Raw genomic sequence first — 19,579 nt, 5'->3', positions numbered from 1 at the left:
AATCAGAAAGAACCTATGTAGAAAAAAATCTCTTCTATATCTATAGCTTGGCATCTCTACTACCGTCAGCCCTATTTGATAAAATAATTATCAAAAAGGACAAAAAACATTTCCATATTAAAACAAAGTATTTAAAATAATCATAGGGATTGACAATTCGTAACCACATGCTTCTGAAATACACCCAATGATCCTTGGGACTCACTACAGCCTATTCTGAAAACAGCAGAGTGATTCTGTAAAAATGAAAAACAGACCATGTCACTCCTCTCAAAAGGCTTCCCATTTCACTTAAAGACAAAAATCCCTTCAGCAGCAGATAAAGCTGTACATAATCCAGCATCCTGTCCCCAATTCTCTCTCTCATTTCTTCATCTACTTCTCTCCCCTGCTCTCACTTAGCTCCACACTGGCCTTCTTACTGCAGCCACACAGGCCCCCTTGCTGCAATTCCAATACAGCATGCAGTCTTCTGCCTCAGGACTTTTGCACTGGCTGTTCCTTCTGCCTGGAATGCTCTTCCTCCAGATATCCACAAGTCTAATTCTTCTACTTCTTCAAATTTTTGCTCAAAATTCACCTTTTCAATGAGGCCTATCCTTACCACCCCATTTAAAATTGCATCTCTCCCCCAACCCTCACACTTCCCTGCTCTATCTTTTTTCTCCTGTCCATAGCATTACTGCTTGCTAACATGCTAATTTCCTCTTTTATATGCTCATTGTTTATTGCTATCTATCTGTACAATGTTCAAGGAGGACAGGCTTCTTTTTTGTCCTCTGTAGTATCTAAAGTACCTAAAAACATTGTGTAGCAGATATCAGGCACTCAATTACCACTGAATTTAATTGAATGACCCAGGACAACTCATATAGTATTACTAGTAAGACCAGGCAAGGGCATATCTTATTGGAATACTCATGCCAAAGATCTTATCTGGTAAGCAGACCAGACTGTTCCAATGTAAGGGGTAAAAGCACCATTCAGCAGCCAGGTAGGCAGCTTAGCCAGCTTATTTCACAACAAACTATTCTCCTCATTTGAAGTAAAGATTACTGAAAGGTGCCCTCTACATTACCTGCATCAAATAAACCAGATTCAATATTCTACCATATGGTCTATATTCCAAGATAAAAACAAAAAAGTTAGTCAAAAGAGAATGCACTGGGCATGCTATCAGACAACTAGATTGCCAACCAGTTATAAACAAGAAAGCACAAGGTTATTCATTCATTCAGTCACTCCATCAACAAATATTTATTGTTGAGCACTGGGAGTACAACAGTGGAAAAGAAAGATACAGAATTTAGATGAGAGGAAGGTATATACTCATAATAGAGCATAATTAGAGTTATAAAAGTGTACATCAAGGTGCTGGAGAACACACAGGGGAGGGCACCAATCCAGACTTAGGAAGCAGTTAATTACAGGAAAATTTCTTGAGAGAATCAAACTCAAAACTATACCTTGAAGCTTCTTTACCTTTTTACAACAGCTAATCTGAGAAAAAGGGGGCATCTTACTGATCACGTCAGACAAAAACTGAATGGTGTTTTCTTAAAGGATGTGTAATTTGTTTAGATTTCAAATGTGAGTCAGTGACGGCACCTACATGCTTTACCAACTCTCCATCCTCATTTTAGCAGACCTCTCTGATATGGAAATAAATTGCAAATATAACTGTTAATACAGTTAACTCATTCATCTTTCTCCCAGACTGCTTCTCTTTCTGTATTACCAATCTTGAGCACTCAACTTATTTTCAAGGAAGAAGAATATTTCTGTAAGTCCAAACAACTGGGCTGGGAATTTCTTTCAGTGATAGAGGAAAGCATTATTTCCAAGCACATAATGCCTCTTAGCTAAATTATGAAAACAAATCTCCTCCGCCACCAAAAAAAAAAAATTCATAATTTACCAAAACACAATTTTTATCCAAGTACAAAAGAAAAATCAACGGTTATCTACTCCTTTAACAGTCTCCATTCCACACAAATCTCCTTTTTTGTATACTTTATACATTTCCTTCATTTCTTTGACTATCTGGAATATATTTCGACCTCTACACCCAATCCTTATTTATCTGCTTCTTCAGATACAGTTATTACCTTCTTTAGAGGCTTTCCTCCACTAAGTTTCTCTCATATTCTGAGATCACTTAATACCCTGTATGTTGCTTTGACACTGCAAATTTGACTTGGTCCTTTAAGTCGTTTTAGGTAAGCATTTATGCTTCATCTCATTAATGAGACCACATGCAACTGAAGGCCTTTAGTTTTGACATCTTACATACAACCTATCACAGCATTTACCCAATGAGAAGGGTTAGCAAACTTTCAAATAATAGAGCTCTGGATCAAGAAAAATGTGACTAGAAATAGACTTAGAGCCAAAAAGACCTAAGATGTGTACAATTTTTTTTTTTTTTGTGGTACACGGGTCTCTCACTGTTGTGGCCTCTCCTGCTGCGGAGCACAGGCTCTGGATGTGCAGGCTCAGCGGCCATGGCTCACGGGCCTAGCCACTCCGCGGCATGTGGGATCTTCCCGGACCGGGGCACGAGGCCGTGTCCCCTGCATCAGCAGGTGGACTCTCAACCACTGCGCCACCAGGGAAGCCCAATGTGTACAATATTATATGTGGTATTATACAATTCAGTTAATCACTCAACTTCTGAGAATTTCTAACTACTAAAGACTCAACAAGGGGGCTTCCCTGGTGGCGCAGTGGTTAAGAATCTGCCTGCCAATGCAGGGCACATGGGTTCGATCCCTGGTCCGGGAAGATCCCACGTGCTGTGGAGCAACTAAGCCCATGTGCCACAACTACTGAGTCTGCGCTCTAGAGCCTGAGAGCCACAACTACTGAGCCTGCGTGCCACAACTACTGAAGCCCGCGAGCCTAGAGCCCATGCTCTGCAACAAGAGAAGCCACCACAATGAGAAGCCCACACACCGCAATGAAGAGCAGCTCCTGCTCTCTGCAACTAGAGAAAAGAAAGCCCACACGCAGCAACGAAGACCCAACACAGCCAAATAAAGAAGACTCAACAAGGAAGAAAATAAACTCCCTGCTCTAACAGAGCTTACAAGCTACAGGGAGAAGACAGACAACAATAAATATATGATGATAAAATTTGCTAAGAAGAAAGTAGAGTAAGGAGTAGACCCTGACAGTGGGGGTAGTATTTCAGCTATGGTGGAGAGGGAAAAAAAAGCTTCTGATGAAATGACCTTTCGGTAGGGTCTTGAAGGAAATGAAGGAATCAGTCATGTGGATATGTGGGGAGAGTGTTCCAGGCCAACATTAGAAACCAGTACAAAGGTTCTACTGGGAATGTGGATGTCTGTATTCAAGGAAGAATAAAGAGGCCAGAGTGGCTGGAATGGAGAGAGTGAGTGGGAAAAGTATTGATGAGGTCAGAGAGTGAACAGTAATAAAAATCATGTAGGATCTTCCAGAACCTATCACACTGTATTTTGTTTGGTCATTTAAATTGTTCTTCTCTCCAATTAAAGAGTCTCAATCTATCATCAGGGACCATGTTTATATAATTTGTTATATTCCCCAGAGACTAGTACTATGCTTAACACAGGATGGGTATTTAAATATTTATGAATTAAATCAGGTTAAAATATAAATCTAGAAACTTCCTTTACCTATTTGGTACATTCAGCAGCTTTTACACTGATAAAAAAGGCTACACTTAGTGGCTGAACAATCATTTTTAGTTAGTGGATGGCTAAATAAGCTAGGTGATTATCTGCCCATTGGCTTTCACTAAAACAATGGCTGCTGACTGACCCTGTTGTAGGTCTTCTTCTAGATCACGGCAGAATCTAAAACCCCACTTCCACATCCCTCTTCAAGAACCAAGCAAAGATAAGGAACTTGGGTATAAGAAACCTGGAATGGGAAGTTATAAAATAAGGGGGAAAATGGCAATTCAGCTTTCCTGAAATTTGAGGAAGTTGTTTGCACTGAGTCCAAAAACTCTTCATTGTCTACTAAGCTTGATCAGAGAACCACTACAGTTAAGAAAAGGCAATGTTGTAGTAGCATGAAGTTGCAGCTTACTCTAGGGTTAGGTTCTAATACTGGCTATTTCAAGATTTTGGATTCCTATTGGTAACTAAATATTTGCAGCATGCATATGGCACATATATGCCACCTCCTGACAAATATTACCATCAAGAAGCAAAGAGACAGCCTACCCGGCTCTTTGGTGGGGTTGGTGGCGGACTCTGGGAGGGCTCACGCCAAGGAGTGCTTCCCACGACTTCTGCTGCCAGTGACCTTGTCCCCCCGGTGAGCTGCGGCCACCCCACGCCTCTGCAGGAAACCCTCCAACACTAGCAGGAGTATGGATTACGTCAAAGCAGTCAATGATGGAGCTGCCTAGTGGGTTCCTGCTTCACTAAGCTCTACATCTTGGTGTGTGTGTGAGGACCTGACTGTATCGTTAAGGATCTACTTTCCCGGGACTTCCCTGGTGGCACAGTGGTTTAAGAATCTGCCTGCTGGTGCAGGGGACATGGGTTTGATCCCTGGTCCAGGAGGATCCCACATGCCACATGCAGAGCAACTGGGGCCATTCACCACAACTACTGAGCCTGCGTTCTAGAGCCCACGAGCCACAACTACTGAGCCCTCATGCCACAACTACTGAAGCCCGCAGGCCTAGAGCTCAAGCTCTGAAACAAGAGAAGCCACCACAATGAGAAGCGCGCTCACCGCAATGAAGAGTAGCCCCCACTCGCCACAACTAGAGAAAGCCCTCGCGCAGCAATGAAGACCCAACACAGACAAAAATTTAACAAAATAAAAAAAAGAAGCAAACAGAAATGTCCAAATGATATCCAATCACTAAAAAGATCTAGATATATCTTATAAAATTTTGCCAACTGTACAACCACATCATATCGCAGTCAAGAACAACTTGGTACTGTATTCTCATCTTTTAACTCCACATTTTCCAAACACCAGCTCTGTTATATTCAGTAACTGCACATTGTTTCTAATGATCAAAACTCACTACCTATTATTCCTTTCTCAAAAGTATAGTCTTACTAATGAATTATGTAGGATGCCTATTAACTAAGAAATTTAAAATTCAGTAAAAGCTTGAATTGTATGATAAATGGAAAGTGCTAACTGAAATATAAAGGCACAAATACACATAACACATGATTAAAAGCCAACTATAACTATGAAAAGTAATTAGAGATTTTGTTAATTAGCACAGAAAATTAATGTTCAAAATTACTGTTTGGGGCTTCCCTGGTGGTGCAGTGGTTAAGAACATGGGTTCGAGCCCTGGTCCGGGAAGATCCCACATGCCGCGGAGCAACTAAGCCTGTGCGCCACAACTGCTGAGCCTGCGCTCTAGAGCCTGCGTGCCACCACTACTGAGCCCATGTGCCACAACTACTGAAGCCCATGCACCTAGAGCCCGTGCTCTGTAACAAAAGAAGCCACCACAATGAGAAGCCTGTGCACTGCGATGAAGAGTAGCCCCTGCTCGCCACAACTAGAGAAAGCCTACACACAGCAACAAAGACCCAACACAAACAAAAATTTAAAAAAATAAATTAAAAGAAGCAAACAACCCCCCCCAAAAAAGAATAAATAAATATTTTAAACAAAAACAAAAAACAAAATTACTGTTTGCTCTAAACCTGGCAGCCTGTAGAACCACTCTAGTCTTCAGTTTGTTTGATTTGGCCAGAACAGTGGGTCTTTGTCTGTTTATTTTGTTTTAATGTAAATTTGAATGCGTTTAGGAAGTGCAGGTATTCTGTATAGCACTGAGCCTAGTTTATGTTATTTGTATGGCCCTAAAGGTATTTAAATTTGCACAACCTGTAATTGTAGGTGAAGATGTTTGATCTCTTATGCAAATTCTGAAATGACTTTGGAAAACACTGAAATAACCATAGTCCTGGACAAGTACTAATTTTTTCTCAGTGATACATAAATCATAAAAAAGTAAACAATGAAACATTTTTCCAAAAGGTATCCTTAGGTTCATCATTCTATTTTCAGAGATTCTCTGGGATTGAAAACACTTCAGAAGTGAACCATCCCAATTTTCATCATTTTACACGGAAGTTAACTGGGACCCAGAGAGGAAAAGTGACTCGTCCAAGGTCTTACAGTCAACGGATAACTTGGTTACAAAAGTGTTGTTTTTGTTTTTTTAAATTTACTTATTTTATTTATTTATTATTTTTTGGCTGTGTTGGGTCTTCGTTGCTGCACGCGGGCTTTCTCTAGCTGTGGTGAGCTGGGGCTAACTCTTCGTTGTGGTACGCGGGTGTCTCATTGCAGTGGCATCTCTTGTTGCGGAGCACAGGCTCTAGGCACGCAGGCTTCAGGAGTTGTGGCTTGTGGGCTCTAGAGCGCAGGCTCAGTAGTTGTGGCACATGGGCTTCGTTGCTCTGTGACATGTGGGGTCTTCCCGGACCAGGGCTCGAACCCGTGTCCCCTGCATTGGCAGGCAGATTCTTAACCACTGTGCCACCAGGGAAGCCCCTACAAAAGTGTTTTGAATTTATTTCCCCTAACAAGATTTTTATTTCATCAAGGGAAAGACTAGTGTTTCTGATTATCCTGAGCCTTGTTCTAACACTCTGCTCAGCAAGTATTCAACAAGTAGTACTGAGATTTGCTCCCAAACAGTGAACTAAGTTCTTATTTATAAACAATCAAAACCTAAATTACACAATGTTGTATGTCAGTTATATCTCAGTAAAGCTGGAAATAAATAAGCAAATAGAACCCAGCTACAGTTACACAGAAAGAATAGATTCCTGCTCAGTAGCCATGGTATCTGTTGAATGAATGAATGAAGAAATAAATGCAATTTCAGTTCAGTGGGTATGCTTGTAAGTCAGTGAGCCTTCAAATGGATAAAGGAGCCAACAGGCACCACAATGGATAAAACTTAACCTCCCAAAGACACTAGCCTTAAATAAGGTCTTTGACGTAGGAAAAACAGGCTCATAATCCAGTTCCATATGCCTGATTAAGGCAAAATACAGCATTAGCCTAGATCAGCGAATTATCAATTCCTTTCTTAAAAAAAAAAAAAATCAATCCTCGTCACACCTGAAATTTTGGGCTACAGCTCAATCCTGATTCAAATGTTTTCTAAAGTAATTCACAAACATATTACTTCAGCATTTTTTCCACATTTAGACAGAATATCAAAACCCATCATTCTTAGGGCAGTGAAAATACACTGTATGATATTATAATGATATGTCATTATATATTTGTCTAAATCCATAAACTTTTCAACACTAAGAGTGAATCCTATGATAAACTATGGACTTTGGGTAATTATGATGTGTCAATATAGGTCCATTCTTGGTGAAAAATATACCATTCTGGTGATAATGAGGGAAGCTATGCATGTACAGGGGCAGGAAGGTAAGCAGGAAACCTCTGCACCTTCCCCTCAATTTTGTTGTAAACCTAAAGCTACTTTTAAAAAAAAAAAATCCTCAAAAAAGTAAAAATTAATGAATTAATGTTAAAGAAAAAAAAAACATCATGGCAATATTCTCTTTTCCAAACATAGCCTACAGCAGAGCTCAACAACTTGCAACACACATGCTTCTGCCTGGGGCATCCAGTAAGGAGGCTTTAGAAGCCTCCACATTCTAGAGACACGCAGGGCTCAGGAAGCACAGCTGTTCTTAGTTACTGCCTTTTTTTTCCCCTTTGCTTGAAGGAAGTTCAAAGTTTTTTCTTAAACTTTCATTAGCAGGATCAAGGTTAAAGTGGGTGGGAGTTCTTGCACTTAGACTAGATTCTCCTTCTTTCATCTTCGACTCACAGTCATATCATGTTCCAACTAAGTTCAAGTGGTGGGAGATTTTTTTGCTACCTTCCTCTTTCTCTTTCCATTTAATATTCCACATTTCTTTTTAATTTTTTTTTCCCCTTTCATTAGACAGAACACACAATCTCAAACATCTCCTCCACTCCCTCCCACTTGTTCTTTGGGAAATGAGCAAATGGTGCTTGCACTTGGCCTAGGATAAGGGTAGAAGAAACTGAGCCCAGGATAAGGGTGGGGTTAAGTTCAGCACTGGGGACAGTGGAGAGTAGAGGTTAAGGAAGAGAGGCCAAGATCTGCAATTTTATTTGGATTTTCACAATAGTCCTCCTGTCCACTTAGGAACGCCAAAATTTCACCAGGACAAAATGTATAACCCTAAATTTAAGGTGTTCCTTCTCTCTTATGGTATAGTATACTTGTGAATTGGGGATGGGAGGTTATGTTAATTCAGATATTGGGAAAGCTATAGTAGAGCACTCACACATACACAACACCTGCACAACATCCACAACACTTGCTGGAATCTATCTTGTACTCATACAGGTGCAACCTGGGCAGGTGAGGGCATTACTGCCCCATGGGGCAACACTTGACAATGGAGTCAGAAGCCAGTGGGTAAATGCTCCCATCTGAGGTGCATTCTACACAACTTTTGGAAAACTGAAGACCCTGGCAGTTTTCAGCCCAGTTGCACAAAATGGTGACTGACTTAATAACATATCCTCGTAGCAACTTTCTCTTCCTCTCTGTTTCCTTTTCCCTAGCCCTCAACTACTGGTTCCTGAGAATCTCAGGCCCTCTTTCTAGGGGGGGTTCCCCAGGCTAAAACAATAGAGATGGTCACAAAACTGGGAGAATCAGCTTTCTAAACACATGAGGCTCACCATTTGTCCCAGTACAGAAATTCAATACTTTAAAGATCAGCATGCATTTCCCACACACAAGCAGGATAAAAGAAATGGAAGAATCTATATGGAACCAGGACTCCACTACATTTCTTTCTTTTTTTTTTTTTAAATGATTTTATTTATTTTTGGCTGCGCTGGGTCTTCGTTGCTGCATGGGCTTTCTTTAGTTGTGGCGAGCGGGGGCTACTCTTTATTGCGGTGCATGGGCTTCTCATTGCAGCGGCTTCTCTTGTTGCGGAGCATGGGCTCTAGGCAGACGGGCTTCAGTAGTTATGGCACACAGGCTCAGTAGTTGTGGCTCACGGGCTCTAGAGCGCAAGCTCAGTAGTTGTGGCACACGGGCTGAGCTGCTCCGTGGCATGTGGGATCTTCCCAGACCAGGGCTCGAACCCATATCCCCTGCATTGGCAGGCGGATTCTTAACCACTGTGCCACCAGGGAAGCCCACCACTACATTTCTTGATATAAACATGTCCCTTTGAAAGCTGGGACAGACAATTTGAGAATAAAAATCATGGTCAAAACTCCCTATACTCTTCTCCATGGAACTGTTGCCAGGACCCACCACTGTGTCTCCAAATAGGGCACAATGTGCCTGAGATGATGAAAATACGAACTTATACCCCCCAAAATATACATCTTCTGTATCCATTCCCCATTCCGCAGAAGAGCTGGATGACAGGAATAAAGAATCTAAGTCTGATAGTGCTAAGTGGTTCAGGATTAGAAATGGGCTGCTAATCTTTAACCTCTAGCGGAGGAAGGCAAACACAGAGGATTTACTCACACATCATTGAATTCCTCCAGAGACCTTGCAGGTGTGAAAACATCCAACAGACCAATCACCTATAAGAAAACATAAAAATCAAACAGTAAATAAATACTGAACTTATCCATCAGGTCTTAGTCATTTTTTTTTTTTTTTGTGGTACGCGGGCCTCTCCCGTTGCGGAGCACAGACTCCAGACGCGCAGACTCAGTGGCCATGGCTCACGGGCCCAGCCGCTCCGCGGCATGTGGGATCTCCCCGGACCGGGGCACGAACCCGCGTCCCCTGCATTGGCAGGCGGACTCTCAACCACTGCGCCACCAGGGAAGCCCAGGTCTTAGTCATTTTAATAGGAACTAATTCCAAATCCTGCTCTCAGTTCAATAACATTACATTATCATATACTTAATAACTCCAACTTATTTTTTACCCAAATTATGCTTTTGTTTTTTACTTGTTAAGTGTCACTTTTCATAATAACTCATTTTACTACTAAAATCTTCATGTCTTTAGAATTTGGTCACATATAACCATTAGCTTATCAGGAAGCAAAAAGATTTAGGACTCTTGACCTTACACATGCACTGATAGTCTAATGATTAACAAACAGAAAAAAGTCATACTTCTACAGCTGTTGTTACAGTATCATTTTTCTTTTTAAAATATATTATTATTCAATAAAAATTACTATATAGTCTTCAAAACTGACATTTTTAAAGCCCCAATATATCTTCTCAGTATATTCTTGGTATTATTCTTATAATATTCTTAATATTAAGATTATTCATCACTATCAGGTATTTAGATCAGACTATAAAAATGAAAAAAAAAGCTATCTTTATACAAGGGTAAAGCAAAGAGCTACTTAATACTCAGTAATCCATGGTCTTTGAGCAGTTTTTCTGGTTATGACTTTACACTGATTAATTTAACATCCCCCCCTTCCCCAGTTCCTCCTAAAATCCAGACCACTCATTTCCACAAAGCTAGGCACTAAGAAGGCAAACAAGACATATAATTCATGTGCAATATGTTCAGCAAGATTTAAGGGAAACTGGAAATGGAAAAAACAAAAGCTAAATGGGCTTCATGAAAACTGACCCATGACCGTGGACTCAGTAAAATATACCAACACTCAAAATATTATCATGAAAAAGAGCACTTTTTTTTTGCAGTACATGGGCCTCTCACTGCTTGTGGCCTCCCCTGCCGCGGAGCACAGGCTCTGGACGCACAGGCTCAGCGGCCACGGCTCAGGGGCCCAGCCGCTCCGTGGCATGTGGGATCCTCCCGGACCGGGGCACGAACACACGTCCCCTGCATTGGCAGGCAGACTCTCAACCACTGCACCACCAGGAAAGCCCAAAAGAGCACTTTTAATTAGAATGTTACACCACTCATCCAAATATCAACTTTTGGCTTCCTTGGTGCCACAGTGGTTAAGAATCCACCTGCCAACACAGGGGACATGAGTTCGAGCCCTGGTCCAGGAAGATCCCACATGCCTTGGAGCAACTAAGCCCGTGCACCACAACTACTGAGCCCGTGTGCCACAACTACTGAAGCCCACACGCCTAGAGCCTGTGCTCCACAACAAAGAGTAGCCCCCACTCGCCGCAACTAGAGAAAGCCCACATGCAGCAACAAAGACCCAACTCAGCCATAAATAAATAAAAAAATTTATAAGACAAAAAAAAAAAAAAAACCAAAAAACCCCCACACAAATATCAACTTCTAAAAGCAACTTCAGGGCTTCCCTGGTGGCGCAGTGGTTGAGAGTCCACCTGCCGACGCAGAGGACACGGGTTCGTGCCCCGGTCTGGGAGGATCCCGCATGCCGCAGAGCGGCTGGGCCCGTGAGCCATGGCCGCTGAGCCTGAGCGTCCAGAGCCTGTCCTCCGCAACGGGAGAGGCCACAACAGTGAGAGGGAAACAAACTAAAAAAAGACCTTGGAATTCAAGAAGAATAGCTTTTCAAGTCTTTGCATCTTATTGCAAAGGAAAGGTACAGTTATCCATCATCTCCTTATCCAGGCAATCGTACACAAGAAAACGAAAATTACCTCTAATTGTACTACTGGTTATAACTATCATTAACATTTTGAGATACTTTCTTTGATTTTTCTGATGTACATAAATTAAATCAGGGTTATACTATGCATACAGTTTTATATCCTGTCTTGTCACTTAACAAATAATGACTCTTCTCATGTCCTCAAATGTTTTTCAATAATATGTTCTACCATTTGTATACACCATAATAAAACCAAGTTCCTATCTTTGGACATTTAAGGAACACTGCAAGTATATGTGCATATGCGTGCATGCGTGCATATATACATCTTGTATTTTCTTCCAGAGAATAAATTTCAAGAAATAGAATTACAAGATCAAAGGACATCAATATGCTTAAGGATCTTAATATTGTCAAACTGTCCTCCATAAAGATGAGGCCAACTTACATCCCCACCAATAGTGTTATCTATGACCTTATAATAGCTCTGAATAGTGCTTTAAATTAAGTCAAATCATTTTCTTTTTCCTTTCCCATCTAAATCATAATTGTTCTCCTTGAGTTTGATACAGTCCTGGCTTAAGACCTCTGGTCTTTTTAAAAATTAATTAATTTTTGGCTGCATTGGGTCCTCACTGCTGTGCAGACTTTCTCTAGTTGCAGTGAGTGGGGGCTACTCTTTGTTGCGGTGCACGGGCTTCTCATTGCAGTGACTTCTCTTGTTGCGAAGCATGGGCTCTAGGCACACGGGCTTCAGTAGTTGTGGCACGTGGGCTCAGCAGTTGTGGCGCACGGGCTTAGTTGCTCCGTGGCATGTGGGATCTTCCTGGACCAGGGCTCGAACCAGTGTCCCCTGCATTGGCAGGCGGATTCTTAACCACTGCGCCACCAGGGAAGTCCCAACCTCTGGTCTTTTGATTACTACCCCCTATACCCTCTTGTACTTCTGATAGCTGAGAGCTAGAAGCCAATTTTATTCACCTGCTCCAATATTTTCTAATCACTGATTCTTGTTATTTGAGATGCCCCATCTTCTCAACAAGAAAACTTAAAAACAATTTACATTGTTTTACATTATTTGAATTGTGGCTTTGAAAATATCCTCAGATCAAAATAAAATTAAACTACTAGAGATCCAATTTACACAGGATTATTCATGCAAGGGTTATCTCAAACACACTAAAGTGAAACAAGTCCAAGCATTTTAAATAAAAACTCCCATTTCAATCTGAAAACACAATAGGTATTTAGAATCAAACAGCTGTAAATTTGAACCCCCAATCAATCTGTGACTTCTTAGACCCAGGAGCTTCTTTCTTTGACATTCCAATAACCCCAAAACATGGGATGTTGCCGGGCACACAGCAGTTCAATTAATATTTGTTACATAAATAAAAGTATCTTCTCTGAGCCTCATTTTCCTCAGATGAAAGACACATGTATATCACTGCTTATTTTCATAGTATTTTGGGGAAGATTATGTAGACTGACCTGCTGTGGATTACCAAAATAAATCGTGACCAGAAACTTCAGAGTTTTATAATGAATTGTAAAATACAAATCACAGAAACAAACTATTTGAAGCAGCTACTTCCAGTAACAAAACATGACATATAAAGCTAAATTCAATTATTCAAATGATTAAAAAGTATGGCTGCAAGAAGCACAATGACTAATTTGGAAAAAAATAATAGAACAAAGCATATTAGCAAATACTCTATCAAGTTTTAATTTCCTTAAAAGGGACACATTTTATGACATTAAAGCCACTCATGTTACATCAAAGTATTTTTAATTTTTTGTGGGCTTTTACAAATATCCCTTCTCTATTAATCCTATTTATGGAGTATTAATCATAAGGAAAATACTGTAAAACAAAAGTTTCCCAGCATTAAAATAGATTTGGGGAACATTCCATAATCGATTCATTTCTCATTTCTTAAATGGAAATTTATTTTTAATTTGTCATATTTTAGCCTATTTCCTTACTCCTTCTGCCATTATGATTTCAGACGCTTTAGAAAGTAACCCAGGAATTAAATATTTAGAAAAGGCGGTTATAGTATAAATAATCAGCAAATATCTCTGATGACTGTCCTACAATGACAAACAGAAGTAATATATCTTTATTAAATTGGTACACACTCACAAAACACTTTAAGTCAGTAACCAGTCAAAGACAATATTTACTGTATTTAACACAAGCACACCAAAACAACCACTTGTTCTATCATGGTAAGATTAACTCTAAGGCTCCCAAATAAAATTTATGAAAGGAGTCCCTTAATCATTAAAAGTTTTTTTTAATGTATAGCTCTCCAGGCCCTTAACTGTACAGTACCTACTCAGACAGCAAAAGGATGCAGCTAGCCAGTTGCTTCCTTTTAATCTTTCCTTAGACCAGGTGTCAATGAGATCAAGGTCAAAAATTCAGTCAGGAATGGGCCAGGTAAATTTGTTCAGAGAGTAACATCCCCTAGCTCCTATAACCCATATGAAAATTACATATCTGTCATTCATTATCACTAATAAAATAAAGAAAATGAACTACGGATTGTAAGTCAGAGGCATGTTTGTGTAAAAGATCACATATGCATTCTGGCACCTAAAAATTCTATTTGCTACCAATCCTTACTTAAGTTTTTCACGAGTTTTAAGTTGCTGCTGCTGCTGTCTTTGGAGTCAAGGCAGCTAGCTAAAAGTTAGACAGTGGCCCAAAACAGTCATTAAAGAGAAAGAAAGAAAGAGAGGAAGAGAAGATAAAGGAGAGGAATTCCTCTTAAAATCCTCGATTAAACTTCCTTGGAAGTCTTGGTTCTTCACCTGGTAAAAATACTTTTACACTGTACATACCTAAAAAGCGTTTGTAGAATAGACTGAAATTCCGGAATTTTTCTACATTTAGTCAAAGTCTTTTGGCCCCTTCCCAGTCCCTCTTCAAACATTTGCCAACAGAATGGAGAACTATGAACATTCAGCCATCTGCCTCCTTTTGTTCAAACAACAAATCACCATCTAAATACAGGTGACCCTCTACATCGATACAGTGAAAACCTAAACATTTTAATATAAAAAAGACTGCTATTAAGCAAACTGCTTATAAAACAATTTAGATAAATTAAAATCCTGTTTTCCTAATACGGTCAGTCCTCTTTAAAGTCGCATAGCCTTTCCTAAATTAAAACAATTGTATCCCATCACTGTGGCCTCTTCACGTCTACAAATACAGAATGGCTCAAATGCAACCAGCCCAATATCATGTAAGACATATTTCAAAGTATCTCATTACGGAAAATTAAAATATAGCATACTAAATAAGGTTGTTGCAATGATCACTAGAAAAGCCAAGGCATGGATTCAGATAACCCAAAATAATTTTTGCCCTAAACACTGGCTTAAATTGACTATGAAATAAAGCAGAACAATAAATTACAGTGCTGGTAATCTTCTACAGTAGATGTTCTTAAATTAGCACAGACAACATCAGTGGGATCCTGGGGCCTCCTGGAGGTGCTTTGGGGTTCCATAAATGTTTGGCTTGCATTCCATTTTCAAAGTATTCTTAAAAAGCTATGACAGTATCTTTGTCACATTTATTAACGTGTAATGAAAAACAGCATACACACTCAACTGTGTTAAAAGCCAAATGTAAACCCATCAGTTAAGTTGCCAGACCACCTTGATTTTATGCAGACTTCGGAATAAAGATTCTCCTGTCAGCTTTCTCCACATATCTCAACTTCTTATAAACATGTCACTGATTAGGAAGGCTGCAGCTCTGCACTGAACTTTTTAAAAACTCAAGTTTGCACATGGATGCTCATATAAAAATTATACCTAGGAATGGAGATAATCTGTGGAAAACAGGACGTTCTCAATAGTATGCAATTAAAACATGAAAATAAATAAGCTGCAGCTGTGATTACAACAGCTTAAATTCCAAATTTAAGTCACAATGCTCTCAATTTAGAAGAAATTTGTACTTTGTGAAACAAATGTATTTTAATACATTTTTTTCTCACTATGCAGAAAAAAAGTTCAATTACTGAAACAGAAAAATATCTGAATAGCCAAGTAATAAACTGAAAAATTGAATTTTTTTTCTACACAGTAACCACCAATAGGGTCAAATAGTTCTAAAATCTCTATGGCCATTGTTTCTACAATGCTACAAATTTTACAGTTCCTTTCATACAGCAATCTAACTTGATTTTGAAACTCAGGAAAATAAGTGTGCTCAGTCAATTGTTTTTTCACTTTCAGTTAATATTCCAACTGCATCCATTTATTTATGCTATTAGGATTTTTAAGCACTCCTTTGCAGGACAGCATTGCTCTCAAATGTCCAAACTTATAGACAAGAAAATGTTATATTTAACTTAAACAATGTCTTTGTCACATTTGTTAAAATCCCTGAATATAGAAAAGCTGTCTTTTAAAAATTAAAAGAAAAAATTATAATATTAAATTATTCAGAAAATAATACCCATCTCTGATAGGACATTCAGTGAACCTAAGGCACTCTTCCTCAAACTTCTCCACTGAAGAAACCCATAACAACACAAAATACCATGGATTCCCATATTCTGATAATATAGTCTTAAGTAAACCAAGTAGAGAATACGAAACTTCTTTGTAATATTTTCTGTTAAAAATCCTTGTGAGTTGTGTTTTATCTCACAATATTCTTTTATTTATTTATTTATTTTCAGTACGCGGGCCTCTCACTGTTGTGGCCTCTCTCGTTGCGGAGCACAGGCTCTGGACGCGCAGGCTCAGCGGCCATGGCTCACGGGCCCAGCCGCTCCGCGACACATGGGATCTTCCCAGACCGGGGCATGAACCCGTGTCCCCTGCATCGGCAGGTGGACTCTCAACCACTGCGCCACCAGGGAAGCCCACAATATTCATTTTTATTAAAAAAAATTTTATATGCTTTCCCTCTAAAAATCTTTAAGTAAAACTGAAACTCCAGGAAGATGCACCGATTTCATCCCAAGGCTTTGAGTATCTACCTGACATAATGCAGTGGTCACTAACACCCCAGTACAAGGACGGTCCAAAGTTTGATGTACACTAATGCATTTCCATTCGCAGTAATTAAAACACAATTTTTTCCAGTCTATTAAACAGCAGAATTTATCCTGCCTTGAATTATTAACTTACATTTTCATGTTTCATATGTTTAAGTAACCGCAGTTCTCTGTAGGTCCTTTTGGCATGAATAATGGACTGAAATGGTCTGGATAGCTTCTTCACTGCAACACGTAACCCAGTTTTTGTGTCAAAAGCAGCACTAAGGGAAAAAAAAAACATAAAAAGCTCATCATTAAATGTTCTCTAAATATATTAAAATCAGTATTTATAAGGCTATTTCATTTCCAAATTAAATGGGTCTCTAACAAATTTTAAAAGTATAAAGATAAAAATTAAAATGACATATAATCCTACTATCCAAAGTAATCTATTAATTATTTTTGGTGTTTCCTTCTTGTCTTTTTTTCTATGCATCTAAATCAAGGATCAGCAAACTTTTTCCGTGAAGGGCCGCGTAGTAAGTATTTTAGACTTTGTGAGGCTTAGGGTCTCTGTCTCAACTACTCAGCTCTGTGCTTGGAACTGGAATGCAGCAGATAGTAAATTTTTAAATGAATGTAGCTATGTCCCAATAACACAAAAGAAGCAGCCACTTGATCTAGATGAGCCAACAGATTGGTACACAAAGAGCTGGATTCTGTCTTCTTGGCCTAGGCCTCAGTGTCACCTTGCCACCAAATGCTGCCTGATCAGAGGCCTTGGAAACCACCATGTTTTCAGGACAATGAGTTGGCAAAAAAATTTCTTGAGCACCTACAAAGTATTTGTCACTTTCTAGAAGCTGAGATACAGTCGGGAATAAGTCAACATATCCCTGACCTCAGGGGATGGGGGGAGAGGGGAAGAGCAGAATGATAAAATAAATTTCACACAGTGATGAATGCTATGAATAAGTAAAATAGGAATAACGGGATAAAGAGCGACAGAAAGCTGGTGGAGTTATGCTACATTAGCTAGGATGTCTGAGGAAGTACATTTGAGCTGAAGGAAGTGAATGATAAGAAAGTAGCAACCATGTAAAGATATAGTGGAAAAGAGCCTCAAGCAGAAGAAAAAATAATATTATTAACATTTAGTGAGTCTTTATTATCATTCCCCAGTTGACAGATAAGGAAACTGAAGCACAAGAGAGTATAAATAACTTGCCCACAGTCACAAAGCTAAAGAGTGACAGTGCAGGAAGTCTGGATCCAGAGCTCACACTATTAACTATTTTCCTATGCTGCCTCTCAGAAAAGCAAGTGCAAACAAAGGAAAAATAAAACAGAGGTAGAAAAAATATGGTATGCTGGAGTGACAAAAGAAACGAGGAGCAAAGGGAGCGAGGAAAAGAATGAGGTTAGAGATACAGGCAGAGGCCAGATCATACAGGACATCTACAGCAAGAAATGATGTGTATTCTAATTATTTTTAGAGACTGTTTGGGTTAATTCTATCATGTCTCATCCTCCTGTTTATCTCCAGTCTCTAATGGGTACATCCAAGGCTTTCGGATCACCTATTCTCACCAAAACCTCTTTCCCATATGACTCTGGCTCCATAAGTTCCCCTCCCTTCGCTCCCAAATCCTTACCTTATGTCCTTGCTCTTCAACTCCCAATTTGTAATAAACTCCTGTAAATCTTCACTTCTGAACTTTCCCCCATCTCCTTGCTTTAATTGAAACCAGGCTGTACCTTGAAGACACTACTTCTCTTATAGCTATGCCATTAGAGTGGATTCTCACTCTCATATCCCACGTACCTCACGACTAGCAGGTGGCGTAGATGTCCTCCTTGCCAACTGTTTCCACTTCCAGACCATAACTTTCCCTTTGATTTACACAAGCTCCTGCTCACGAACATCTCTCCCTCTGTTGCTGTTATCCACTGACCTGGAATTTTCCATCTTAAAGTCCTATCTTAAAGTCTCTCGCCCCTCCCAACTTCTGTCATCATTCCTGGCAACTTCAGCATCCAGGTGGAGGGCACGTCCAATTTCCTGGCCTCCTGTGTGACCCATCCTCTTCAGCTCTTCACCTCAGAGTCTGCCTGCCTACCCGCAGGCTGAGTATTTTCCCCTCTCCTCTGCTGGGAAGCCTGTTGGGGCCTCTTGGAGCAAGGAATGCCATCGGGTTTCTAGCTGACATGCCTGCAACTGAGTGTGCAAGTTCAATTCAGTGGAGAAGAAAGAAGACGCCCACTTGAGCCACCTGTCCAAGTCATTCTCCGCGCTAGCTTTCCAGTAGTAAAGTACATATTTTTATCTCTATTTGACTCCTGTATCTATTAAGCAAAAGGCAAGCTAGGATTAATCAGTACCCTACAGACCCCAATAATCACAATTTATTATTATATGTTTATTTACCACCCAGCAGAGTGGTTAAATAAGGACTGGGGCTTTGGTATTAGGCTCTGGATTTTAATTCCAGTTCTGCCAGTTAGTAGTTATATAACCTTGAGGAGGTTAATTAAATCCTCTCGGCCTCATATATAAAATGAGGATAACGTTTATATCTAATCTGTCCGATGTTTGTTAGGATTAAATGTGATAATTTTTGCAGTAGGTTTAGCAAAGGGCCTGGCCATGGTAAAGCTCAAATATTAGACATAATAATATCTCGTTTTCCACTCATCATAAGCACCTTGAGGGCAGGAAGCGTCTTCTGTTTTATTCAGTACTGTATTCCATAGGACTTAGCTTAATGCCTGGCACGTGGCCCATTCTCAATAACTGCTTTACAAAAGTATAAAATGAAGTATGAAAGAAAAACTTCAACTTTATCATTTGGCCCTCAATTCTTATAAATTCAATAGCATCCAACAAAAAACTGATATTAATGTTAAAAACTTACATGTGTGTTGAGTGTTTATTATTGTTAGGCATTGGTTTTAATCTTTACATGAATGAACATCTTTATCACAACTTTATAAGAAGACATTATTATTATTCCCATTTTACAG

At 39.7% G+C, this 19,579-nt stretch overlaps 1 protein-coding gene across 6 annotated transcripts in view; it reads right to left on the bottom strand.

Annotated features, from left to right (window-relative positions):
• MAPK14 (mitogen-activated protein kinase 14) overlaps positions 1 to 19,579 on the bottom strand; it is a 73,616-nt gene that overhangs the window by 34,413 nt on the left and 19,624 nt on the right. For 5 of the 6 annotated variants that reach the window (XM_027126766.1, XM_027126764.1, XM_027126763.1 and 2 more), the window contains exons 2-3: positions 16,707 to 16,836; positions 9,545 to 9,603 (exon numbers count right to left, since the gene is read on the bottom strand). In XM_027126766.1, the coding sequence (XP_026982567.1) occupies positions 9,545 to 9,603; positions 16,707 to 16,836 (189 nt within the window). Of the gene's footprint in view, positions 1 to 9,544; positions 9,604 to 16,706; positions 16,837 to 18,380; positions 18,727 to 19,579 lie in introns of those variants that run through there. The other variant, XM_027126765.1, reaches the window with a different exon arrangement.

This window comes from Aethalodelphis obliquidens, unplaced genomic scaffold, assembly GCF_003676395.1.
Source record: "Aethalodelphis obliquidens isolate GAN/ISIS:26980383/991018 unplaced genomic scaffold, ASM367639v1 scaffold31, whole genome shotgun sequence".
Taxonomy (NCBI): Eukaryota; Metazoa; Chordata; class Mammalia; order Artiodactyla; family Delphinidae; genus Aethalodelphis; species Aethalodelphis obliquidens.
Note: the sequence above shows the minus strand (reverse complement) of the source record. Positions and strands in the feature narration are given on the sequence as shown.